Here is a 27025-nt window from a genome sequence, read left to right on the forward strand (position 1 = left end):
TGTGTGTGTGTGTGTGTGTGTGTGTGTGTGTGTGTGTGCGTGTGTGTGTGTGTGTGTGTGTGTGTGTTTACGCTCGTACCTTTTCTGACACAGAGGTCAACCAGTCAACTAGGTGCCGAGGGAACAATTTTTCACAGGCTTTGATTTGCCTCTGAGTAAGTTGGCAAGTATGCTTTCAAAGTCCAGTAGTCTGCGGTCCCAGCAGACCACCACAAAGGCACTAATCCCCTCTATCACAGCCAGCGCAAACACATTAGCCACACAACATCAACACTGCTCTCAAGTGCCCCATTGACAAATCCTCCCTGCTTTCTCAATGAAATTCAGACGAGGAGCCACGATGTTCCTTTCCCAGCAAATCGAGGAGCTTAAAGGTTGAAATTCAAGATGCTGTGGAGAATAATTAAAGCTGCAGTGTGCAAAGTTTACATCTTACACAAGCAATGACTGAATAAGATGCTTACATATCAGTTTTGCACTGAGCTGTTGGCTGATATTAAGGGAAAAACGTGACAACAAAACACAGAAGTGCAGTGAACTTTCAGTGGATCTGTATGGAATAAATAACTTTCTTTAACACCTTTTTTTTGTTGTATTTTGTTGCGTTCAGTGTCTGTCTGCTACCTGTGCTGCCCTCTCTGTTGCAGGTTCCCTCAGCCTAAGGCTACATGTTGTTTAAAAGCAGACAGGTCATCAAGATGACTGACAAGTATCAGGGCACGAACTTGACCGCAGCGGCGTTAACAATAAACTTCCTGCCTTGAGGCCAGAAGCACGCATTGCAGATTTAACTGTGCTGCTTACAATCTACATTTGAATTGATATAACACTGATGTGTATAATTGTGGCCCATTTGGTGATTCATCTATGACTTCAGCTTTAGATTTAGATACTTGAAAATCATCTCGCTTTTGGAGGATGGAATAAGCCGTCTCTGTCTCTGCCAGGAGAAATTCATCCTATTATTGCCGATGGAGCCACAGCTCACGCTTGCTACAGTCGTCCTTTTTCAGTAATCATTCGGTGGACATTCTCTTCTAACAGCCAATCACATACCAGCACAGCATGATGTCTCGCCTTCCTCCGTGGCTCTGTTGGCACCACACCTTGCAATCAGGCCACTGAAAAGTAGAACGCAGATGTAGCTGCTAGCGGCATGAACACAGAATTAGTGTCGAGCTCCTGAGAGGGCGTCATCAGAGGCACAGTGGGGAGGGGGCCAGCGGGCCTTGGGCCCCCGTGGGGGTTGCCGGCTCCCAAGTGAGAGGCCCATGGACTCCCAGCTGTTCTATGCAACATGCTGAACAGTAGGGGGTCGCCCTGTGTTTGTTTAAAACTAACAGGAGTCCCATTAAAGCCCTGACTCCCCTCATTTAGGACTGCCATGGGGACACAAAGGACAGCCCTGGGAAGCGGCACGTTGCAAGGGACACCAATTATTGAGGCGAGGACACAGGCCAGCTTGTTCGTGCTCAGGGACATGTCAACTCGTTGGACGACCCCCTCCGTCAAACCCATTGACCAGAGCGCACAGAGAGGCATCTTAATTGGTGTTGGGCAAACAGATTTTGTCACAAAGTTGCAAAGGAAGCTAAGTAGCTGAATGTTCACATTGTCCAACCCCTGACCTGAGCTTCAGGGGCCATTCCGAGACATCATTATGCTCCATTACTTTGAGTAATCGTCTCAGACTCATCCTATACTGCAGCGGGGAATCCAGGACAGCAATTAAAAGCAATATTCTGGCAATAACAGCGGCGTAAATAAAAAGTGAGCCCTTTTCTCTTTGTACAATGATATGATAGTGGCGAGGGGTAAGATTTGGCACAGGAAGTAGCTGGTAGGGTCTTTGAGCTGCACCAAGTTGAGTTTTTAGACAACATGGGGGTCACCATCTCAGTCCTCTTCTTTGCTCCAACCTGTCCCTCCCCCCCCGGCTGCTCTTCAACTGCATCCCCTCTCTGGACCCCCACACTTCCCTCCCTCTTTCATTCTGTTTTAAAGGGGATTCTGTTAGAGGGAATCACTTGACATCATTAGTTTTGGAGAGCGGCCACCATGGCAGGGTTGCTTGTCTTGGCTCATGAAAACATATGTCAGATTAGCAGCAGAGGACCTGTGTTTTGACCCCAGGTGAAAGGTCTGCATGAGTGTTTTTTTCTCTTTTGCTGCTGATTCCTGTTCTGCCTCCTCTCTCTCTCCACCCAGTAGACCCGGGTTTGATAACGTACCCAAATTACACTTTGCTGGAGGACTAAAGCCGTCTCTTCTTTGGCATCTTGCTGTTGGGAGGCCATGCTATTGTATGTGTGCTGTTTTCTAGCTTTCAGACTACCGTGCAGACTCGGATTCATGTGGCCATATTAACCCATCGGGGGTCCTGAGGCAAAAATCAATATAGGTCTGTGCCAGCTTCCCCTCTGTGAACATCCCCTGTCTTATCCAAGTACCCACTGAGTCCAGTATTAACTTTATCACACACTGTAACTGAAAGCAAAAGAAAACTGTAAAAATCAAGAACATGTTTATTTAATTGTAAGTTAATTCATTTCAATATTTAGACGTACAAAGATAAAGTACTCTGATCCTGATCCCTTGAAATGTTTGAAATGTCTTCAAATGTGGAAACAAATTTGATGCACAAAAAGTGAAAAGAAATGCAGGATTAGGTGGGAAAGAGCTACAAACAGAGAGAGAAAATGAAATTAAAAAATGGATTGTGAGGTTATTCACTTCTGCTGAACTCATGGCAACATTTTACCTCATGCAAACAGATTACCCTGAACTTTATCCAGGCTCTTTTAAATTTGCTTTAACGTATCATTATGAAGCAAACGTTTGTTGCACAATGCGGTGGCTATAAAATAATGACACCCTCAGCATTTAGATGGTTCCCTATAAGCCTCGCTCTCTCTGTGCAGCTCTGTCCGTCAGTGGCTCCGATCTCCCGGGAAAATGAAGACTGACTGCTGATTCAGTCCTGCTGCCACTGTTTCTATCTGCTTTCATTTCTCCATTATAAACTGAAAGAAAGAATGAACTCATGACTTTTCCGAAGTGGTTTTTGTCGTCTCTTCACAGACATTTGCAGACAGACGCAGTGTGTCCTGTGTTATTGGTAGCTGCTGCTCTGAGGAAAACTTTTGTTTGCAGCAATAAAACGACCTGGCAAAGCGAAGGGATTTGAAAAGTTATCTTTCTGTTTTAACTGAGCTGAACATGTAAATGTTTGTTTGATGTCCACCGAACAGGAAGACCACATACTGTACAAATGATGAAGCAAAGGGAAACACACTGAGTTATATAGGCAGGGAGGAGGACTAATTAGACACAGGTGAAATGAACCAGACAATCACAAGGGCGGGAAAACACAGGAAGTAGAGTAAAATCTGACACATGAGGGAAGACTTCAAAATAAAACAGGAAGTGACAAAACTGAACAGACCAGATCACGACAGAAATAGTTTGAAAAAGATCTAATTTTGGTTTAAAATACCTGCTTCTTTCACCACAAACACGGCCTGAATGTTAGTTTGCTCTGACCTTTGTCACTGTGATACCGATTGTAGAAACATTGATGTGATATGTGAAACGTACAGATTTAACTTATCCGTGGTTTGCAGAAACTTACAATGGCAACATTTTCTTCTGGTGACTGGACTCGTAGTAGAGCCGCATGCTCATAGACACTGTCAATACAATGAATATATTAATGATTACACTTACTGTGACTCATCATTACAAGGCTGTTTATTAATACTAATTTACAGGCCTTTATTGTGAAATATATTTATGTTTGTATTTGAGCAGTTTCATGTGTTTTGTATTAATTCTGACTACAGTCCGTTTAATCCAGTGGATTTTGAAGGTGCTTTTCAAGATCTTGCAAGATCAAGTGATTGCGTGATTGATTGATTGGTCTACAACTTTCCATGTAATCCTCTCTCTGCCCTCGTCTTTCTGACTCTTCCATTTCTACACACACACTTAGGTATTGGTATCAGTATCGGTGTGTATTTGTACTACGTACAGATTGCACTTTATGGGAATCTGGTGTTAACCTCAACAACCAGGAAACAGCCTCGACCAACTTTGCAGAAAGAGAGAGTAAGAATAACAGAAGCTCTGACTCCATACTGATGATGACCAGCCATTATCGGTTGTAGATCATACGGGATTTTGCCGTCTTCTCAGTTACTGGAGCTACGGTCACCAGAATCCAGCCGACCACAATCAAACAATCTCTACATTATATAATCTCAATATGAGCTCCCCAACAATCATAGACTCACCAGTGGATGCTGGTGGATCTGTTGAAAGGTCCATCTGTTGAGGCTCTGTGTGAGGACTTAACAGTGAGCTCCTCTTGTACTACTACTTGTAGTTTGAAGTGTTATTAATACATCCCAAACATGCACACACACACACACACACACACACACACACACAGTCACCGTTCATCTGTTTGGTGCTATTTTGCAAACAAGATCATAAAAAGTTCTGTTTTGAAAAGTCATGACAGCCCTGCGGTGCCGATAATACAAAAAGATCACAGATTTAAGAAGCTAAACAAACTGATAATTAAAGAGGATGATCTGATACGAGATGAAGGGAAAGATAATGAGAAAGCAGAGAGCATAAAACTATTTATCGACCAACAGAGTCATAGCTTAAGGTCAAATAGTGTGACGTCAACAAAAACCCCTAAATTAGAAGACAAGCTAAGCTTTTCATATGTCACTGACACATCTGAGCCAAACGGCATGTTCAAATACTTCTTAGCATTGTTTTAAGTGGCGATCCAAATGGGTGGAGCTCACCAGATCAGGACTGTTCAGGTAACCCGGAGAGTCCACCGGGCACGGCTGCGGTGTGTTCAATCCTCCATGTGGCTTCAAACTCCACCGGGAGCGTTTCAGAAGTCGACCGTTTTGCCTGCCTGATTTTGTTGACTTTCTCAGATTTAGCTAATTTGGTCATCTTGCCTTGAGAGGAGAGGAGAGGAGTCTGAAACGCAAACGAAACACACCTGGTTGAATTGTAATCATTGCGTAGAACAGCAGCGATCAGGTCCATCAGATGCATCGTGGACAGACCGCCCCCAGTGGACATTTGGGTTAAGTTGCTGCTTGCTGGAAAAACACTCCAGTGACAATCCAGACATTTGACACAGTTTTACATAACAAACCCCAAAATCTGGAGAGCCTGCAGTGGCGGTGAAACCCAAAAAGTGGTCTCTAGAGTCTGGGGTACTGTAGAAACATGGTGGTGCAACATGCCAGACCCCATGGACGGGGACCCGCTCCCTCTGTAGATATAAAAGTGTCGTTCTAAGATAACAGCTGTGATTATTAAAAACTTAAGAAAACCTAATTATGAATATTCTATTCCGTTTTTGCCAGTCGATCCCCATAAATCCTGCACACTGGACCTTTAAGCAAAACACTTAATAATATTTGACAATACCTAAAAGGCTAAAATGGTTGAATAGCATCTATTTAAAATCACTGTGGTGTCCTGATATTTCCATTACTGGAAAAAGGCGTCACAACTTAAAAATTTGGCCTTGATAGAATCAAGCGGCTTCTGCCCATTGGTGGGAAAGTGCTGATTAATTGTGTCGTAGCCCTGTGAGAAAGTACGCCCAGCGCAAAGCACTAATTACGGGCCCGGCCTGGCCGAGAGAAAAGGGGGCAAAACTCTCAACAAAGGCTCATCTCATATCTCAAGACAATGAGGAGCCAAAAGAATAGGAGAAAGGAGAAGTTAATGAGCTGTGTCACCTGGCATCTGTTGATGCTGGGACGAGGCCTGACTGGAGTGTCTGTGTGTGTTTATGTACATGTGAAAGGGAGATAAGTTTTTATGTGTGTTTACATGTTTGTTTCTCTGGTTCGTCCCTTTTTCCTCCTGCAGCGTTACCCAACGAGCGTGACAACGCAGCAGGTAGAAGTCAGAAGTCAGAGGTCGGAATGAAAACGATAAAAGCGTTTTATTTTGCCCCCATCTTTGGTGTGATGTGATTACTGAGTCTGAGCGCGTTAATCGTGTTAATCAAACAGCATGTGTGCGAAACTCTCGGTGTTTCTGCTTGTCTTTGTTTCTTCAGTCGTTGCGGCTGCTAATGCTCATTCTGAACAGCCTCTTTATGCTAAACAAACTGTCAGTGCTAACACAACACCTCCTGTGCCACTGAGGATTTGTCCTGGTAAAGCATGCATAAAATCATAATTGCATAGGTGCATCCATCCACCCTGAACACCACCCAGCGCAGATTATCTCACTCTTTCATCCTTACTAGTTTGACTTCGAGAGGCTGATTCAAATCCAGAACCGTCACACCTGTCGGTGGGTTTCTAGCAGCTATAAAATGTCAGAAAAGTTACTGCAGATACGTTTGTGTCCATTTCTTAAAAGGGCGCTCAAGCAATTTAGCATTGCACTTACATAATGTTGGGGAACTTGTGACAGACAAGCTTTTTTCCAGTTATATCCACTTAAGCTTAAAGAAAAGCTGTCTTACTTTATATACATATATATGCAAAGTCACAAGGCTAAACTGACAACCTTGACAAGCATGATTCAGGTTATTTTCTCAGATTTAGAAACCTCCCTCCTGAGCCACAGAAAAATAGGTGTGAATGTTCCTTCAGTTTTATTCAGTTTATTTCTTTGTGATCCAAATGCAAAGGAGGGTCGCCGGAGTTTGCAAGACAAGATTTTGAACTGCCATCACTTTCAAATTGACGTCTTTAAGATACGTCGACTAATATTAAACAGCAACTAAATCTGGATAATGTTTTCTGATGATATTAGGGGTTTATTTATTGAGGTGAAATCTGCAAGAAACACCAGAAAAAAATGACAATTTTTATTTATGACAAGTACAGCTTTTCAATTTTGAAGCTGAATTTTGTCTTCATATGTGGTCAAACACATCATGGATTGAGGCTCTAACTGTTGGGTCCAGGTTGAAATTAGAAAAATAAAAATCAATATTGCTCGCTCAGTCTGAATAAGATGCCTGACCTTCACTTTGACCTCTATTCATAATACTCTGGCCACATGTTGTTATGGGGAGAACACAGAAGAGGTCTGGCTTTCCAGAAACTGTATGTACAGTAAGCACATTTGTAATCCTGTAAAAACACAACTCAGCCATGTGTTCAAAAATACTTTAAGAATCACAGTGTTTCCCCTGCGGATTTCACAGCCATAAAAGACAACCAGTCGACTGTGGTTTAGCTTTTAGCATGAGTTACAAGGGCGGGAGCAGCAATCCTGTTTTGACAGTAAATGACGTGACGTGAAACTACATTTAATGGCACAAGGTATATTATAGCTTGAACTCTGTTTTGTTTGGCGTTGGACTTTTGTTTTTCACTGACCTTGAGGGACAATTTCAGTAATATTCAGAGAGACAAAACTCGTTTTATGTCTCGAACGGGACAAATTTCTGTTGACAGGGCTAATTGTTAAGTGTGTGGTTGCTGATCTCAAGGCCAAAGAACCACTTTTGGTTGTTCCACTAAAATTTGTATAACTTATGCAGAACCACAAAGTTTTTCTCTAAATTGACACTGCTTTCTGGTCATACTGTATCCATTGTGCACAGTTTCAGTGGGCTGAGATTTTCTAATAATAGAATATAAACTACTTGGCAAGCAGGACTGCATTTAAAGATTCCACCTCCCTTGAAAAGGGGCTGGGCTTTGCAAAAGGGAATTCTATGTTTCATTTTGAAGTTATTGGTCCAGTTCCAAGACCATCTAGCCTCCAATGATCAAAGGTCGAGTCAGAGAAAAGCCTAGCGGGAGGCTTATGCAAAAATGTCGTCTCCTTATTGCGAATCGGCCGACACGTTGGAAACCATCGGCGCTCGTTTAAATGTCAATATACCCAGATGCAGTTTGGCTGTGCTTGGTCAAGTTTGAAGTATGTGGACGGGAAAAAAAAGAAAAGCTTCTCGCTCGCATAAATAGAATTTGGAGGGTTTTGCCAGTTGCATTGATTAAATTCCTCCACCGTGCATTTAAGACTGAGTTTAACTCCCAAACCTGCAAAACACTGAATATCTGTAATTAGCGATGCACAGGAAAAAAACCCTCTGACAGTTTAGAAAGGGTCACATTTAATACATGTTCCTGTCTGCGGTTGCTGCTTGTTCTTTTTTCCGCTCAGTAGTATCATCAGTCTTGCACAGAGGAGACAATAAGCAGTTGAAAGAGATGATGACAGGATGAAGGGACATAAAACATTCCTTGAAATCCTGCAGTCATCTCAGCTACTTCTCTCACAGCCCCCCCTCCCCCCTCCCCAGACGAGCAGGATCTTCAGCGCTGATCCATTATGTTAATGGTGAATTTCTGGGTCACGCATCAAGCACTATGTTTCCACCTTTAAAAGCAGGCCAGACATCCAAAATCCCATGACGGAGCGGGGGACTTCTGGGTCTGTTGGAGGTAACTACCGGAGTGGAGTGGAAAGGGGGAGGAGGGCGAGACCTGATAGCATCGCTAGGAATTTAAACAAAAGTATTTTTTTCTCCCTCAAAGCCGCCATCTTTCAGTCTGACGGTTACTGTAAACATCATTCCAGCACACAGCATTATAAGGCATGCTACTCCACATTCCTTCAGCGCTTTTAAAAGACAGAAAAATGCCTAAAATATTATATGTTTACTGGTCTGGAGAACTTCGCATTTACATCAAAGTAAAGTTGTGTTTGAGCGCTCAAAGGTTCGAGAAGCTACGTCTTCCTCGCCATCGACAAATAACGTGGATTTTTTGTTTTGAGGCCGCAGCTGTGATGTGGTTCATGATGCAACGTTTCATTAATATGTGCGTATCTTTGTTTTTGATGCTAAAAAAAGAACACGTTAGAAGATAAAACCCAACCTTTTTTTGCCAAAAATACTTTTTATAATTATGCAACGATATCAGTGTTTAAAAAAAGCACCGACCGTGAACTCTCAGCGATATAAAAAGCCTTCAGAGATGTTGCAACAGGCCGTTCTCAATTTAAAAAAGCACTGACCTTAAAAGCAATCCTCACACTTTGGATTTGTATATAAAAATGCATACCTTGGCAGTATGCAGAGAAGGGAATGTACTCTATGTCCAACCAATTGCTACCTGCAGCATTTCTTTTAGGTGGTCCCATATTCAGCGTGCACCTCATGAAGCCCCAGTCTAAACCTGACCTCGCTCCAGTGTGCAATAAAGACATAAAATAGGTCTTTTTTTAAAATATAGTCCTCATTTTATTAACAGAGGCCAAATAAAACTCATCACATTTTATTTACAAAGGGAGGCAATAAATATCTTAATAATAGTCATAAAATTATTTTTGCTTACATTTGTTTAAAAAAATCATAAATGTGTCATGTTGTTAGTAGCAACTCATACAAAAACCTGCCAGCAGACAGGCGAATACATACTACTGGTGAAAAGGGGCTGGAGTCTGTCGTCAGTGAGAGGAGGAATGACAGAAAGCGCAGACTTTTCCTTTAAGGACACAAACTCAACCACACGTCGCTGAAAATGTTCCCAGAATCCTGCACGGGTTGGTCATCGGAGGAGAAGCCTCAGCTGTCAGATGTGGGTTCGTGACGTGATCGGGGTTGGTCAGAGCTGCAGCGCTCCCGTCTGCGGATCCCTGACCTGACCAACAAGCACAGGGAAAAGCTTTCCCAAAAGCATCTTTGAGACTGTCATCCAGTGAGAGTGAAAGGAGCGAAGATGAGCTCACAGTCAAAAGGCCATTTTGGAAGGGGGGGGGGGGGGGGGTAAAGAAGAGCTCAGTTCAGCTCGGCGTCGACTGAAGGCTTCCAACGCAGCCAGTCCGACGAGGTAAAGATAAACAAAAAAGAACAAGGAGGTAGAGGAAGTCTTCATCGCCAACCCCAAAATATTAGCTAGCTCACACTGACAGAATCAAGGCATCCTTTTCTGGAAAAACTCGAGGAGGAGCTGTTAAAAAGGGGAGAGCAAAAGGATTAACATCCATCTCCCGAATGCGATGAAGCTGGAAGACTTTGCGGAATTAGAACCACATCAGCTGTTGTGTTTTTGTTTGTCTTGTTTTTTTGTGTGTTTTAACAAGGCTGAAGCCGCGGCCGGTGCCCGACTAGTCAAAGCATGTCGTGTTTTAGCTGAATCACAGGCTGCACGGAAATGTCAAGGAAATCACACACAGCACTCGGAGGGTTCAGCGCATTCCAGGAGCCGCGAGCGAAGCCGAGGTTGAGAGACGTATGGAGGAAAAAAAAAGGATGAAGAGGAAGAGAGAGACCTGTAAAATATTGCACTCAAAGCTACACAGTTATCCCGGCAGCACAGTGTCACCTGCGACTGCCACCTCTCATCTCCATGGTGTCTGATTCCAGTGGAAAGTATGGGATCCGCGTTGTCAGGGGAAACACAAACAAAAACCGACAGGTATTCCAATAAATCTCTAGTTGGCTGATTTTTATAACATTGCGTCAGCTCCTGCTTCAGACCCCATTGTCAAAAAGAAAGCATGCCTTCAGCTTGCAGTTCAAACGTAGCTGAGGACGACGGCGACAGGAATTCTCTCAGAAGTCCTTTAGTTTATCCAGTATAAATAACATGACGGACACGTTAGCACAATGACATCAACCCAGAAGAATCCAAGAGTTAGGAAATATTCAGTCATCCTGAAATACAAAAATAAAACATCTTTGACTTTTTTTTTTTGTTCTTTTTGTCTGTCTTTCTTTTACACAAGTGAAGTCTTTAAGGTGATTCTTTTAAGACAAGAAGCTTGAGATTTTCAGATGCAGTTTGTTTTTTTTTCCACCCGAGGAAAATTAGTGCTGTCCCATCGGCCCCATCAGTTCCTCTTGGAGTTGGGTTTTAATCGCCGAGCCCTTCGTGTCCGCTTTGTTACTGTGGTGAAACGAAACTCCTCCAGCGGGTCCAGCCGGCCCTTCGGCTGCCGCTTCATGAAGTGGACTTCCTGTTGCCTCTGCGTGGTCCGCGAGCCTTTCTTGGGCCGACCCTTCCTGTTGAAGCCGAGGTACCATCCTTTGTACTTGGCCGACACGAGAGCCGTGTAGTTGTTCTCCAGGAATTCCTCGACAAAGACGCACTCCTGCTTCCTGCCATCGGGCTGAAAGAAGGAAGACAAATGGGACATTAATTAATTATTAACATGGCAGCGTGACCTCCTCTGCAGCTCACGCTCTGACTTATTTCCATTGCATCAGTTTGTTCAGGCTCAGAACGGTTTGCTCTTCTGTTGAGGGTTTTGTAGCATAAAGTCTAAAATACTTATGTGTAGAGATCACAAATTCGCTGTGAGTGTGAGGCAAATATTTAATTTTCAAACATCTATAATGTTGAAAAGCTAACAGATACATTTAGGAAAGTCATAGGGTAGCATGACCCGGCTTAAAGTGAACGTTTTTTTACTCTGAGTAGAAAAGTTTCAAGGTTAAATGTAAATTTGTTCACTTTCACACGACTAGTGATCAAACCTGCAAGCCTCAACTGTCTGCTGCACTACTGTTATATGAAGCTACTTCCTGTCTGGTTGAGCCTTTTCACAGTCTGTATTTCACTTCCTGGACATGGACCACCGGCAGAGGAAAATGTTGCCATTGTACGTTTCTGCAAAGCACGGTTACGTTCATCTTGTACATTACAGACGTATCATATCAACGTTTCTTGAATAGGTGTCAAAGCGACATTCAGATTACTGGTATGTTGAGTTTTCTCACCGGGAGGAGGAGGGGATGGTGGTGGCGTGACAGCTACGCAAACTACGGTGGCGACAAACCAGGTATATTAAACAAAAGAGCGCCGTTTTCCAACCGTGATTTTTGTCACAACAGCAACATAAAGTAGAAAATTTAGATGCACAGAAACATAAAGTTTACGCAAATTTGATGTTTGGACAAATGTTTATTCTGGTGATTGAGTTATAATTTAAGCAAGTAGTGTTTTATTTTATTCCTTCTCAGGTATTTTAAAGGAACAGTTAGACATTTTCAATATCAGTTTCATGTCTATAGGCTACATGTAGTGAGAGCCTGGAGACAGCTAGCTTAGCTTAGCATAAAGACTGGAAAGCCTGGCTTGTGTAGCTTCATCATAATGATATTATTATCACTCTCAGCAAGGCACCACGCTGGTGTGGAGGGTATCATGCAATTCTACAGCGGCTCTTTATTAGGATCACACCTCGCTGTCAACAGATTCATGGAGACCTTTCCGTCATAGTTCCACTGAAAAGTCTTCGCAGTGAAGTCTGTGGATTATCCAAGGTAACAGCGCAGTGTTTGTAGAAAAACACCGTGAATTTTTTAAATTCGGGGCGGCAGTACAAGTCTCAGAGACAGATATCTCAAAAGCTGGGCCCATGAAAACAAAACTATCAGCATGTCTGCATAGCGATGGGGGCATTTCTGTGATTTACAGTACAAGCTGCTTTATTAAGCAAGCTGAAAGCCACCAACAATCAATAATTTAAATGTCATCTTAGCCGATTTTTTTAAAATAATCCTTCAGTGGAGGTCAAAGTAGGCTTTTTTAAACAAATGAGGCCCCAGCAACTGAAAGTGAAAATGCATGTTTCTAACAGATGACCATGATGAGAGAGTGAAAACTTCTGTGACTTACTGCAGCCCCACCGACGCTGACAGCAAGAGTTATTAATGCAACAAAAATCACACGTGTGCCTCCACAGTGTACGTTTTCAGATATTAACTTCTTTTCCATATCGAAGCGCTCGTCCGCAGAGTCACATGCTGTCATCCCGCACTCGTGGCCACCTGGTGTGACTAAGTGATATAATTGCAATGGCATTCCTCCTAAGTGACCATTAGTCTCTCAATGCATTGTGGTGATTTCAGCCTGTAATTGACTGATCGAGTGTCAAAGGAGTAGGCCGATTACGTAATGGAAGAAGGGCTGTTAGTTATCAAAGGGGTTTTGTTAGGGTGTACAAAAACAGCAGGAAAAAGCAGATCTGTTCAATTCGGCCTGGATTAAGAGCCCCGTTTGAAATATTTATTCTGATATTAGAAAGTGGCGATTCGATGGTGTCAGTGAAAACACTGAGCTTTTGCCAAAGGATCGTTTTTAGGATATTCCCAAAATGAAAACAAAAAGACACTCACCCTTCCGACTATTTTGCCCTTCTCGTTCATGCAAATGTAATGTTCGCTCTCCTTTCCTTTTATTCGAATGTGGCTCCCGAAGGTTTCTGTCTCGACAACAAGAAGAGCTGGAACAGGAAAGAGAAAACTCTGTTGAAGGCAAGTCTTTCCACTCACATGTGCATGGCTTAAGGATTCACATACATCTGAACCAATCTGTCTGGGTCATGTTCAATACTTTTCAATGAGGGACAATCACAGAGCTTTGTCAAGCAAGAGTCAAGCAAAGAAAACGATATTGTAATCTAAAATGTGTGATAATGAACAGATGACAGCATTTTAGGGTTATGAGGTTGATATTTCAAATATTTGTGTTCATAGGTTTATAATATATCGGTCATTTTTAGTAAATACACGACCATAAAGCCACTAGTCTTAGTTGTACTATCCCAGAGATTAAAACCCATTGAATTAAATCAAGGATTACAGGAAAAAAAAATCCATCAAAAGTTTACAAGATCAGTAATTTAGAAATTATTGATTTTGAGCTTTATGAATAAACTGACTTGACAAACACTGCAAACTTTGCGTGAGCATTTATTCTGTGAATGTGGAAAATGATGATGTTTAGCACTAAAGAAAAAAAGAACAAAGGAGATGAATTATGGGTCTCCAGAGCAAATCATTCAAGTCTTTTCAATGTATAATAAGAGTACAACTTTCTTTATAGAGCACCAAATATGCACCAAACAACAATGCCACCATCACTTCAACCTGACACAGCAGTAATCCACTCTCGAGACGCATCCCGGCGGCTCTTTTATCCCCCCCATCCTAAATGTTAACCCCTGCGAGGTCACCTTTGTCTCTGCTCGCCCCTCGACCAGCAAAGAGATCTGCCAAACATTTGTGGAGCGGTTATGTGCCCCTCAGGATTAGGTTTCAAGTTCCCTTTAGTCTGTGCTCACTCAATCAAAAAGTTAAGATGATCCATTTGTTTAACACACAGGGCCATTCAGTAGCGCTCAAGGGAGCAGAGGAAGAATAGGCGAAGGGGATGGGACGGGCTGGAGGGCAGAAGTAACTCCCCTCCACCTCCCCCTCACCCTTAAGTCCAACCTTGGGAGGAAAGTGGGAAGAAGGAAACCTGTCTCAAAGGTGAAACCGAGGGAAGGTAGAAGTTATTCCTTCTCTTGTTCAGAGAGGTTTCTGTTTGTTATTTGGGAACTAAAGAGCGGCTTTTTTTTTAATCACTGAAAAGATCAGGCTGGAGCTTTTTGGGCTTCTTGAGAAGGAAAAAAAAAAAGCGAATGGTGTTTAAGAAGACATTTCAGCTACGCAAGTCAAATCAGGAGCCATCTGACAACCCTTTGGCCTTCTCACTCTGAGCTGGTTTTGCATGGAGACTCAAAATCCAACCTCAAGTATGAAGCCTTGACCCAGATCATCAGATAAAACAATATTTTCCTCTCCGCTGTGGATGTCCTTCGTCCGTAACCCCATCTAAACCCTATTGGGAGCCCTAACACATGGAAATGGATGATTTTACTTTATCAGAGCAGCATCCACAAGCAAATATCTTTGTACGCTGCCACTGTGATGTCTTGTATATTGTGTATTTTGGGTTTTTTTTGGACAGCTGTCAAGATAGAGCTGTCCTCGGTGTGCAAAAAGGGGAAAAATGAAAAATCTGACTTAAATTTTAGAATAAATGATCAATGTTTTCCAATAAAACCCCACTTCCAGTGAATTCTTAACCAATTCAGTGGTTTCTGGTGAAACATGGACAATGTGGGGCCGCGAGCATTTATTGGCCTCAGTATGGGGTCAAAAGAGCTGAAAACTCCTGCTTTAAGTCCACATTGCAGCGTTCATCAGTTTAAAAGCCTTCGCAGTGACCCACCATCAGCTCTGGGTGGACAACAGGCATAACTTACAACAGATTGTCCTGGTAAAGGATTGTTCTAGTCTCTTAAAAGTAATGAATATGCAGCATTAATATCTAAGAACGATAACGCCTGCACTTTTGCTGCGCTGATATGGACTTAGAGGTCATAAAGCTCTACATGGAAGTAATATATTTCCTCTGAGGTGGTTTGTGGCCTTCCGCCGCGAAGCTGCAGTGACTGAGAGTGGATTAGAGCAAAGAGAGAATCTTCCTGAGCGTTATTAGTGAGTGCAAAGGAGTTCACAGGTGCCAGGTACTGCAGCTGGATGGGGAGGAGGAGGAGGAAGAGGAGGAGGTGGGGGGGCGGGAGAAGGAGGAGGAGGGGCGGAGGGTAGAATTGGCAAGGCCTCATGGGAAAAATTGGATCTGCTTCCACTCAAGCTCTAACAAGCAGTGAGGAAACTTCGCCTCGGCGCATCTGCGACTGAACACACTCACTCAGAGGCATTCAAGACCAGCAATTTTCGAGCCGTGAGTCAGCTGTTATGAGCAAAATATCTGCAGGAAAGCACAACACAAGGCCCGCTGCCTTATGTTTATTCCACAGCATCAAAGAGCGCTTCACTGACCATCAATTTACTCCTCCGCCGCATTTGTTTTCATTTGAATTTGTGAACAAGTCCACACAGAAAGCAAAAAGAATATATTTACAGTTGATAGACGCATAAAACTGTATCTGGAAATGTTAAATATTCTTGTCGTCCTCATGCTTTCAAGTTAGCACGGAGTACTTTCACACTGCTGGACTGAACTGAGTCACCCTGGTTGCCCAAATCCAGCATTAGATGCCCAACCAGTGAACAGTGAGGAAAATGAAAGATTATATATAGTTTTCATTTCATCTTACCCACCAATGTTAAGGAAAATGCAATGTTAAGAGTCACGATTTGCATGTCTCAGTATGGACAGTCACAGCCCCATTCCTTGTGGAAAACATCTGCATTTCTGATGATTTTTTTCAACGCTTAGAAAGAATAAAGTTGAGTAATGCCACAGGATTGCGTTCTACACGAGCATCAAAACTCATGGCCTAAAATTCAAAAACCAACGGTGAAGAACATTTTGCAGTATGGCAAACCAACAGGTCCATTTTGGTCCATATTAGGCATTCTGGCAGAAATTCACACTGCTGGCCTATAAATCTATCAAGATAAAAATAGACTTGCTCTGGATACCCAAATGCTGCAGTAAATATCCTTTGCAAGGTCAGCGATTTCATAACGTTTCCAGCCGCTCCAACCAGTAGTTGGTGGCTTCCAGAAGTCACCATCTGCTTTGCCCAACACAGCGCATGGAAAACCGTCTCTAAACAAAGGGCAGTAAACAGCCAGAGTGGCTGCTGGAGTGAGACAAAGCACCAAAATCTCACTGGTAGGTGGTGGTGATCTCTCATCCTGTTTGAACAAACTAGCTAAAGTGTCAGGTGAGATGCACAGGAGATCTCCCATACCATACTTGCCCCCATCATCTCCGTTGGCGTTGATTTTCTTCCCCAAGATCTGGACGTGTTTCCCCGTGGTTCTGCTGTAGAGCTGATAGATCCGGACCTGCTTCCGGCTCAGGTCGTCCGGGTTCCTCGTGTGGTTCTCGATGTAAAACCTGAAATCAGCAGAGCTCTGCTGGGACTCCTGCACAGAGGTGTGAGACGGGAGGAAACGGAAAGAGAGACAGGAGAAAGAGGGTGAGACATCGGCATGGCACAGGTGTTGAGAGTAATGTGTGCTGCTGCTGCTTTTATGGGCCCTGTGTCAAAAAAATTGTGCTTCAGGGGCTAAAAACTCAGATACCAAACAGGAAATTGTGGCTGCAGCATTTTAATGTCTCTCTTCTCACTTCTCAACTGGCACATTTTATATGCATTGCATTTACAAGCTGATAACTATGCAACAAGATGTGTTAATGAAGTCACCGTTTGAGTAAAAATCCCACAGAACAAGTGCAAAGCCCACGGTGCAACCGTCTGTTGCTTTGTATTGAGACAGCGGTATACTATGTGCTCCGGGCGATATTGAGAAACCTGTACTCCATTTCCACAAGCAAGCAAGCCACTAGCAATTATACACCTGAAGCATCCAGACCTGTTGCACTATCATCAAACAAATATCTGCCTGCAGGCGAGGTACGGTCCATAAATTAGGAAATGCAGCAGGCGGAAGACAAGACTGAAAGATGGCAAGAGGCACCTTGAACCACAAAAACACTCACACTTGTAGGAGGACTCTTGGATCACATTGTCCAACTGCACCTTTCAGAATTCACTAGCCTGCTGTTTACGAGTCACCTTAGACCTGACATAAAAGCAGAGGAAATCGTCGACTTCGACGGCATGTCGGAAAAGCAACTGTGTCACCCAACATGTGGAAGAGCGAGAGGAAACGTATACTTTCAGGAGCCCTGGAATCTCACTTCACGCCAAGATCCCATTTCCCCAGCTGTATGGTGTGGTAATTGCACAGTAATGGCTTTTTATGTGGCTGTTCTCAGGTGGCTAATTATATACACATTACATACCCCGAGCCCTTGTTATTCTAACTTCAGTAAATTAATGACATGTAGAAAACATGATGGGGAGTTGTGGCTTCAGAAAGAACAAATCCTTAAACTCAGAGAGAGAAAATAAACAACTTCTGTAAATCTGAGGGCAAATTAGGCGCCTAATCCTTTGAAGGACACTATCCATGAAGGTGGGTCCCTCAGGTCGGACCTGCAGCGTCCCCTGAAACCAGAGCTGACGGTGAGTTTGGACTTTGCCCTCACATGCCCAACAGATTGTGAGATGCAGCACTAGGTAGCATTTCTCAGCCACATTTGGACGAGCTTTTGAAATGGGAACGACTTGTTGGCTCATTGTGACGTATTCAGTCTGGAAATGTGGACCTCTGAGGATCCAGCCTCTGAACTGGGACACAGCTTCTGTATCTTGACATTTAGGAAACACGCCCATAATGTTACTTTTGGCATCAGGCAGAAAACAAGAGGCTGGATATCGCAATGCGCTTTCTACTGATGCAACAAATTTGTGGCGTTGATATTGACTTCAAGGCATCAAAACTAAAAAAATTGTGATGCTTTTACGACATGCTCCCTCGTGGATAATAAGTTTATCTCAAAGCACAGATATCAAATTAGCTGCGGCGCTATTGGCTCATTTCTTCTCCATAGCTTCCAGCCCAGCTCCTTTTTAGACAAATTCAGTCAAGGTATTCCAACGTGCAACACAACCTCTTAAGAAAAACTGTGCAGCCATGAAAACCCTGTTACACACCGTCCTCTAATAAATATTTTTTATTAGTACAGTCTACATGATGAATCAAGACCAGCACTTTCTTGAGCCCTAAAAAGGTAACTCTAATCCCTGTAGTCACTCTGAACCAGTTCTATAATCCTATAAACTCAACCAGCAGATCAACAGTTTTACTGCATGAAGGGACACATTTACATCAGATCAGAGATAAACCAAAGCAGCTCAATCGAGACAAAGACTTTCACTTTCAGCTCATCTTTGTGAGACGTTTAGGGTAATGCACATCTGCGTCACCTTCCTCATAACTTATATGAATAAATGCATACAGACAAAATGTGTAAAGCTACATTTACTATATATTGAAATCAATAGGATGATGAATAAGGTCTTATTGGAGACCAATGAGCCACAAAAACAATGGAGCTTTTTTGTTTTCAGAGAGAACTACTCATGGAAGCTTTCACACATGATGCTCCCAAAGGAAACTCTGGAAAATGATGCATTTAGGAGCAGAGCAGTTGGCATGAGCAGCAGTAGCACAACATTTTACCTGCAGGACTTTGCAACCAAGGAACAGTACGTCAAACTGTGCGACTGATGAGTGATCTCTGCGCTTCACAAAATACTCATTTCAGCTAAAGATATTTCTAAAAAAGAAAGCTGGACTAACATTCGATACATGCTGGTTTGAAACGAAACACTCACGCAACTGCAAATGGTTCATCCCAAACTATGCATCCTCTTCAAAAGTCAAACATCAGCATCTGTTGTCAGCTCTCACTAAAAGCCGGCGAGCAGGAACAAAAACCGAACACACAACAAAACGTGGCCTAACTGGGCTGCTACGGGATTTATCCCAAATCTCCCCATCTCTAAACAAACACAAAGGTGTGTTTGGTAGACAGTTGCATTTTACGTCAAGGGAAAGGCAAGCCTAAGCACATGAGGTGAACGCTAACGGCAGCAGGTTTCTTTATCGTGCTGTCTCCTCTCTTCAAAGACACAGCATGACAACGGATATGGCTGAAACTTCAAAAGTCTGGAGCTCATCTTAACCCGGGAAGCTCAGTCGTCACATCCATATAAGATACACCTTCCTATCTGCTTGACGCACTGCCGGGGTCACACTCACAAACAGAGAAAGACAGACTCTCACATGTTGGCAGAGCGTTCAAAGTTTACTTCAGCTGTGGTTGCTTCTGTTGTTTTTCCTCGTGAAATCACAACCACAACATGACATGTAAGAGCCATTAGCTGCTCGCAGCAGCGCCGCGGAGCAGAGTGGGCCAACAACAAGAGGGGCCAAGTGACAGGAGGGCTTTAAAGGGCTGTTCCTGCGTTTCCTTAAGTTTGATCACCAGTCTGAGGAAACTCAGAGCCACAATGCATTTCCTTTGTTTGATACATGCTTTTATTTCATCTGATTTTTTCTATATTTTCTATATTAAAACAGCACAAAACAGAAACCTCATATGTCTGCTGGGCCACATTCTGCATGAACCTGTTCTACATGTGAGGGGTGGTCAGTCGACACTATAGCTTTGTTTGCACCAGCTCTGTTGGAATAATCAGAGTACTTAGACTTACATAACATTGAAGTTTCAAGTTTTGGGGGTTTAGGGTTTTAGAATTTGTGTCCTGGAAATTTCATGAAAAGGTTTGGGATCAGATTTTTTTTAGGCCAGTAGTTAGACCTGTTATTTTGTCCCTGAGAGCTAACAGCAGCCCCACCAAGACAAGGAGATCCTAGCAGCACTAGATGAAAAAAAATTACTAAAATAGAATTGTGCAACCAATAAAATGTCTTTGAAATATTTTTCAGACTTTCCCTCCTGTAGAGTTTCCTTTGTCCCAAAAATGTGAACTCCCCTTGGTATGATTCAGTTTTTTCTGACAAAAATCTTTTTTTTTTTTTTTTTAATCTCTTAAAGATATAATTGCATTGCAAAAAAAAAAAAAAAAACTACAGTCAAAATGTTGCCAGCTGTGAGATGCTGATGTAGGAGAAAATGCACCCCAGGAGTGGATGGGAGATAAAACCGAGTCTGTCCTGCTTTAATATTTAAGATCATAACAACACTGAGAAATTAATTTAAAACAACAGCTCGTGGAATATTATGATCCAACACGTCATGCCAATAAAGTGATCAGATAGCTTTATGAGGGAGGCAGCGTGCTCTCCGCGTCTTATCTGGATCACAGCGCGCAATTAGGTGAGTGGATGCCTGCAAATCATTACTGTTCAAAGTGAGACGCAACTAATAAAAACTGAGGCAACAAGCGCCAAACGAGCCCATCTGTTCTCAGAACAACTTTCTAACCCCGGGGATCAGAATATTTACTACACTATTCTGTTGTAAAACACTGAATCTGCTACTTGAACTCCAGATTAAAAACGACAGATTTTAATTACATTTCGCCAAATTGATGCTATTGATGAGCTATCAGGAGATCAGTGCGCGCGCAGGACAGCTACACTTCACATTCGAGTTTTCCCAAAACCAAAGCCAATGTTTCTTATAGAGGGGTTATATTCTTTCTTCATCCATCATTTATAAGGATTACAGGGCAATGACTGCATTTGTATCTCCTGCATCCTATCGCGATGACGCTGCTATAATATTCATGCAGTGAACTGCATCTTCCCGATGCTCAATCTACATTTACGGTACTTTATTCATTGCATAGCAAAATTTTACTGTTATAATCTCCCGTCTCTTCAGTAAATTTATTGTACTTTAATTATTTGTTTTTGTGCTTTTGTTGTTGTTGTTGTTGCTGCTGTTTTTTTTTACAATACATCCTTGTTTGTTTTTTTCCGCGCAGCACATGCTCTCCTACAAATACCGAGCGACTTTTTTTTCCCTTCAGGACCCTAATTCATACCCATCCACATGGCTTAAACTAAAGGAAGTCAACGCCGCGTTTAATATCGTCGGGACCACCATGAAAAGAACCCATCCCCATCATCAGCATTACTCACATTAAAAAGCTGCACAGTGACATGCAAACATGGACACATAAAAAGGAGAGGAACGTGGGAGTAAACATACCTGCAGCTGGAAATAGAGTACCAGAAAATGTAAACACCTACGTGGAGAGAGAGGGAGAGAGAAGAGAGGAGGGGAGTGAATCATACAGGCAATTACATGAAGAATAAATGCAGCCTACCTGGATGAAAGCAATGCGCAAATATGAAGCTTTTGGCGACTTCTATTGGTAAGAATGCATGGTTTTATGTGCAAAAGGCAAACGGAGATGTGGAATACTTACACGTATATGAACCTCGAAGGCAGCAGAGACATCTTGACTTGCAGAAATACACCTGAAATACACCTGCTTCCACAGATTTAGAGCCCCGGGAAAGGTTGGCGAAATCGCCCCCCTCTCTCTCGCTTTCGCTCCCCCTGCGCGTCCTTTACGCACACAACTCCGTGGGTAAGTAGGAGATTGAATCCCAGTGTAAGGATAGATCACTGGAGAGCAGCAGCAGAGTCACAGGGTGCAACATTAGGTGCTTCCTTGTTGGGGGGACTTATCCAGAAGATTTTTTTCCCAGCGCAGTTTCCTCTGCTCCCCGGAATCCCGCAACGTCTCCGTAAATCGGTGCCAAACGTGGAAAGGATTCAGCACTCAATCTCGCCAAAATAAAAAAAAATTCCCTCGCTCCAAAAGAAAAAAAATAGATAAAAAAATATCCACCGAATTTTGCGCACCTACAGCCAAGTTTCCCCACAATCCCAATCCTGCTGCTCCAGAGATCACAAGCTCCTCAACTCCGTCCGTACCTGCGGGTGATTTCTACACCTTGCATGGGTCATTTTATTCTACCAAGTGCTGCGGTGGAGAAAAGGAAAAGCGGTGGATGAAATGACGCCCTTCCAGCAAAAACAAGTCGCTAAGAGTGGGCAGACAAACTCTTCCAGGCATTCAAGAAAGTGACGTTTTTTCAGAGGAAAGGTAGTGTGGAAATCGCAGCGGCGGCAGCAGCAGCGGATCCCTGGAGAGGTTTGGGGGCTGATGATGGCGCAGCAGTGCCTGTCAGTGGTGGTTGTGCGTCTGCGGCTTGAGATTTGGGCACAGAGAGGCTTTTTTGTTGTTGGTGGGTGGAAACATGTCAGCGGTTTGCACCTGATAGGGTAATCTTGGAGAGACCATCAGCTTGGAGAGGGTTTTTTCCCTCTCGGTGGGCAAAGCGCTGCGCAGAGGAGAACAAGAGCAAGGAGATGAACTGCTTTTTGGTTTGTTTGTTTTTCCTTTTAATTACAATTAGTAAACCTGGGAGAAGATTTAATTGGTATGCAAATGACTGATTTAATAGATCTAAGTCTAATTTAGAGGCATGAGATGGTACGAGCCAGCCTACTTTTCGTTAAACTAAACTTTTACGTTAAGCAAAAATGTACTTTTCATCACTTTAAGGCCCGTGCGATAATAAAATGATCACAATTAATCATTAATTAATCATCATTACTACATAGCTTCCGCTTGTGACAATAAGCAGAGCTGTTGTGTTGTAAGAGCTACAGAAACTGCTTCTCCCTCTCTGTTATTTGTGCGTTTTAAGCCGCTGCTGGTTTGTGGATTGGCCTCGGCTCTCCCAGACACCATTCAAATGCAGGTTGTTGTCGGCCTTGATTTTTTTCAATAATGTGCTATAACTTATCCCGCATTTAAATGAAAGAGAGGTGTGAATGTGTTTACGAGCTGGCAGCAGTAAAGTGAGCCCACATCCCTGCTGCCGTTAAAGAAGAAACAAGAAAAAGAAAAAAGAAAAAAAGAAAAACCTTTGTGGTTCGCCTTTATTGTTCCATTAAAACTGGATCCTCGGCATTCCTGCGCCATTGATATTCAAAATGATCCTAAATGATTACATACTAAACTTCCCATGTTGGGGATTTCAAAGGGCCTCCTGTGGCGAGTTTAGTGGGAAATGAAAAGGAGTGTTTGACTAAGTGCTGATCAACATCAGGCCAACAGCAAAATAAACAAAAATCAATTATTTATCTGGGAAAATATGAATTTATGGCTTTTATTTCAAAGTGTTTCTGATTTATAATGACAAGTTAAGTCACAAAATCGTTTGTATTGCCTGTAAGTACAAATGTGGATAAAGTGGGTTGATGTGGGTTTACCCTGTGATTCATGGCTGTCTGCCTAACAAGAAGGTTTGATCCTGTCAACCACAGTGCACTTTAATAATCCCTGTAACACAACTGATGTATAATGTCATTTAAAGCATGACTAATTTAGCCTTGTCTGCCTAAGGGAGGGAAATCACAGCAAAAATAAGCAAATAGTAATTACCCAGACAGATAATTTGATTATTTCTTTACAAATGCAAGGCTTTGGGTAGTGTTTGATCAAATAAGGCTTACATTAGCTGTTGCTCACCGCCGATAAAGATTTCTCTGGAAGTCCAAAATAAAGGCACCCGACAACTGATTTAAAGAAGGCAGGATGATAAACAGCAATTAGCACACTGACTGTGAGAGAGCCAGCACTGTGGAGTCACTCATCGCCTCTTAAGCACATGTTTGTGACAAACTTCTCGGAGCATGACTGTAAATCCACAACTGAGGAAGGAGAGCGCAGCAGCCGGCTTGGATGTGGCCACCTGTGAGTCACGAGGAGGAGGAAACGAATCCGTGCTCGTGGCGAAAGGGAAGATCCCAGTTTTTTAAGAGGACTATTTTTTATCATTTTTCAGCTTGAAGAGTGTGGGACATGAGTAATGGCTCCGAGCCAGTTTTTGGAGGGGTCTACCATGCACTTGTCTGGACTCACAGTCACTTTGTCAGCGGGCCAATCAGGAGGCAGAGGCACAGATTTATTCCAGAAATGTGAACTAATGTGCTGCACAAAAGAAAGCAAAGCGGGCAGTACTTTACTGCTCTACCTGCGGGCCATTTGATTTACTATAAGAGATGAATAATGACTGTTGAAATTAAAGAACTTTATTGGCTGCGTCCCCTTTGAAGACCCTCTTGTCATTTTACCTTTTCCATATTTACCTGCTTACTTTTTGAGCTGTTGAAGTTGAACACAACGCCTGAAAATGTGAAGAATAAAGTGATGCTTTTTTAACTATACGTCTGAGATTTCTGCACATCAGTTGTTGACAATATGAATTCTGTGGATATCCAGAATAAGTACTGATTAATAATAATAATAACTGATTTTGCTGCTGAATTTTCAGTGCTTAGAGCAGCACACAGTCACCTGTAATGGTGTGTTGGCAAAAATGTCAAAACCTGAGCATCTAAAATCAGGACAATGTGCACGGCCAGATACTGTTGCACTTTTTTTTCTATTTGGGTGAACTGACCCTTTAAACACAGGACTTTAGATGTGGATTGCAGAATACATTTTCACACCATGACTTAGAAGATCTGATGCTCCAACAAACTGTGAGCTGAAAAAAAATGATAAAACGACAAGAATGAATCGAATGCAGTAGCTGCTGGTCGAGCATAACAAGAGAGCGAGCTTTATGAATGGGGAGCTGTTCCACAGTCCAGTTTCTGAGGCTCGGAGGAGGAGGGGGGGGCAGCCACTCAAGAGTTGGGATAAGGTTACCCACAGAGATTAGCTGACAAGAGCGAGGGAGTGAGAAAAACAAGCAAGCAAGTTAAAGGTCTTAGTTTACCTGGCTTGCTGTGCTTGGCAGCCAATGAAAGTGCTTTCAAACCACAGATTCAAACCTGCAGTGATCCTCTGCAGACACATTTGCCGATTCTGTTTCACTTCTGATGAAAACAAATTTAGCTTTTAAGTCAGGAGCTGCAAAGTGGCGAATGAGGTTATTTACACGAATCCCAGACTCCTTTCAAGCCTTTGAATTTGAACCTCGCCACGTCCGTGCAGCTATGCGTGTCTGTCCGCAGCGACGGGACTGTGGGAATGTCACCGAGGATATCTCATTGAAGCTAAAGGAGGAGGCATCTGAGGGCGGGCGAGCGCTCAGCGGTTCAAAGGGCCCTAGCAGGCATTTAGGGCTTGACAAAAGAACTTGGCAGATCAGTAAGTGAAGCCCGATGTACTACATTAGTGTCAGGACCCCCTCCGCGTCCCTCCCACTTTGCACTTTCATCTCTGACACCGACATATTGACTTAAAGGAAAGGAGGGGTGCCAGGGCCGCAAAGGAGGAGTGGGTTTGCCGGGGGGGTAAATGTGTCCCATTCAATTCTCAAGGTGAGGCGATTGATGCAGAGGGGTGACCACTGACTCATATAAGCCACCCAGAAGCCTTTTTTTTAACTAGAAGTCACAGGCCGACAAGCGTGTGAGACCTAAACGGGACGGCCCTCTTCCTCTCATCTCACTGAAATCAGCCTCACCCCATTAGCACAAGCTGACCCCACCCCGCCTCTCCAAACACACACACTCACATCGCTTTTCACACTGCCGGCCGTGCCCTTCTGCAGGCTACTGAAGTCCAACGGCCAACGCGGGTTTGGGTCGTAACGGGGTCGCGACACCTTGACATTGCGGAGGGTGACAGAGAGAGGAGCCAGAGGAGGGAGGGCGCTGCCATCCAGCTCCCTCGGAGACCTTTCAAGTATCACCTGAAGGAGAGGGAGGAGGGAAAAAAGCGGGAAGTGTTTCAGTAATTTGTCCCCCGTCACACGTTGTTTGCATGGAGTCATTAAGGGCCGTTTAGGTTTTGCCTTGAAGGGAAGAGGCCAGGGAATTTGGGTGCGGGTGCTCTTTTGGAGGAGAGGCAGTGGGAGTGAAGGGTGAGAATTAAAGCGTCGCTCCTCAACAAATCATCTCTGAGCACCGCGGGACATGCAGAACATATTAATGTTTCCACTGACTTCAGTTGCCTGTTTGACATTAATGATGATTTGCTCCATCTCGTCCAGTGGGGAGTCTGGGGTTGTCCAAAAACATAAACAAAAGTATGGCTCTCTTGTTGCTAACACGTGGAATAACTTTATGTGACTACATGCATTTTGAAGACATCACTAAACTATTCTTGCTTGGACGGATTCTCTGGCCGCTGCTCAGCTCAGAGAAACTGCCAAAATGTGTCACAGCGCTACAACTGAGTAACAATCAGCCGACAGACCCCATGTGTTCTAAGTTTTTGGCCAGTGTTTGACAGATAAATGTCAAGTCTCTTGGACGAGCAGAGGTAATGAAAAAGTCTTGTTTCTGTTCTCAGACTTTTGCTGAACAATATGAGTGCCTTAATGACATAATAAGCCGTCAGAGCTGGGCGGACTGGTGGTGAAAGTTTGGGAAGTAAAATGATGTAAGTGTTTTTTTGTCAGCTCTTTAATTTCTTTTTCCTCCCTGAATTGAACGACCCAATAATTGTTTTCTTGGATTGCCGTAATTACTAAATTAAGGGGCTGGTTGTTTGTAATGTGGCATAAAATTGCTGTGAGACTCAAACTGGCCAGAAGGTTTGACTCATTCACACAAAATATGTGATTATTTGACAATTGTTAGAAACACCTCGCTGCCCCACTGTGTTTGAAATGCATCTTCAACCCTTGAAGAAATGGCAGTTTATAGATCTCATTAATGACACAAAGTCAATTAAAAAGCAGCTTTGAAAAGGTGATGCTTTGGAATCAAAAGGATGTTGAAGCCCACCAAGAGTGTGACCCGGACTCACCCACATGACTTGATGAGGACTTTGATTTTAAGTCATTACCTTCATGTTAGGGGCGAGAAGTACTAAGTGAGTGTTCAAA

The 27025-nt window shown here is 43.2% G+C and overlaps 1 protein-coding gene across 1 annotated transcript; it reads right to left on the minus strand.

Moving 5' to 3' along the window:
* Positions 1-10303: 10303 nt before the first annotated feature.
* fgf24 (fibroblast growth factor 24) lies at positions 10304-21915 on the minus strand. The gene is made up of 5 exons (XM_070962554.1): positions 21589-21915; positions 21369-21405; positions 16522-16699; positions 13145-13251; positions 10304-11133 (listed from the first exon to the last, which is right to left on the minus strand). Exons 1-5 carry the CDS (start codon positions 21618-21620, stop codon positions 10855-10857), a joined length of 633 nt encoding a protein of 210 aa, XP_070818655.1. The 5' UTR covers positions 21621-21915; the 3' UTR covers positions 10304-10854.
* Between the last annotated feature and the right edge of the window lie 5110 nt (positions 21916-27025).

This window comes from Chaetodon trifascialis, chromosome 5, assembly GCF_039877785.1.
Source record: "Chaetodon trifascialis isolate fChaTrf1 chromosome 5, fChaTrf1.hap1, whole genome shotgun sequence".
Lineage (NCBI taxonomy): Eukaryota > Metazoa > Chordata > Actinopteri > Chaetodontiformes > Chaetodontidae > Chaetodon > Chaetodon trifascialis.

Coding starts and splice junctions, on each gene's coding strand:
- fgf24 (XM_070962554.1), bottom strand. CDS start 21,620: ATGTCTCTGCTGCCTTCGAGGTTCATATACGT. Junction 21,406..21,588: donor CCTTCGAGGTTCATATACGT/GTAAGTATTCCA, acceptor CTCTCCACGTAG/GTGTTTACATTTTCTGGTAC. Junction 11,134..13,144: donor AGGGCAAAATAGTCGGAAGG/GTGAGTGTCTTT, acceptor TCCTTCTTTCAG/CCCGATGGCAGGAAGCAGGA.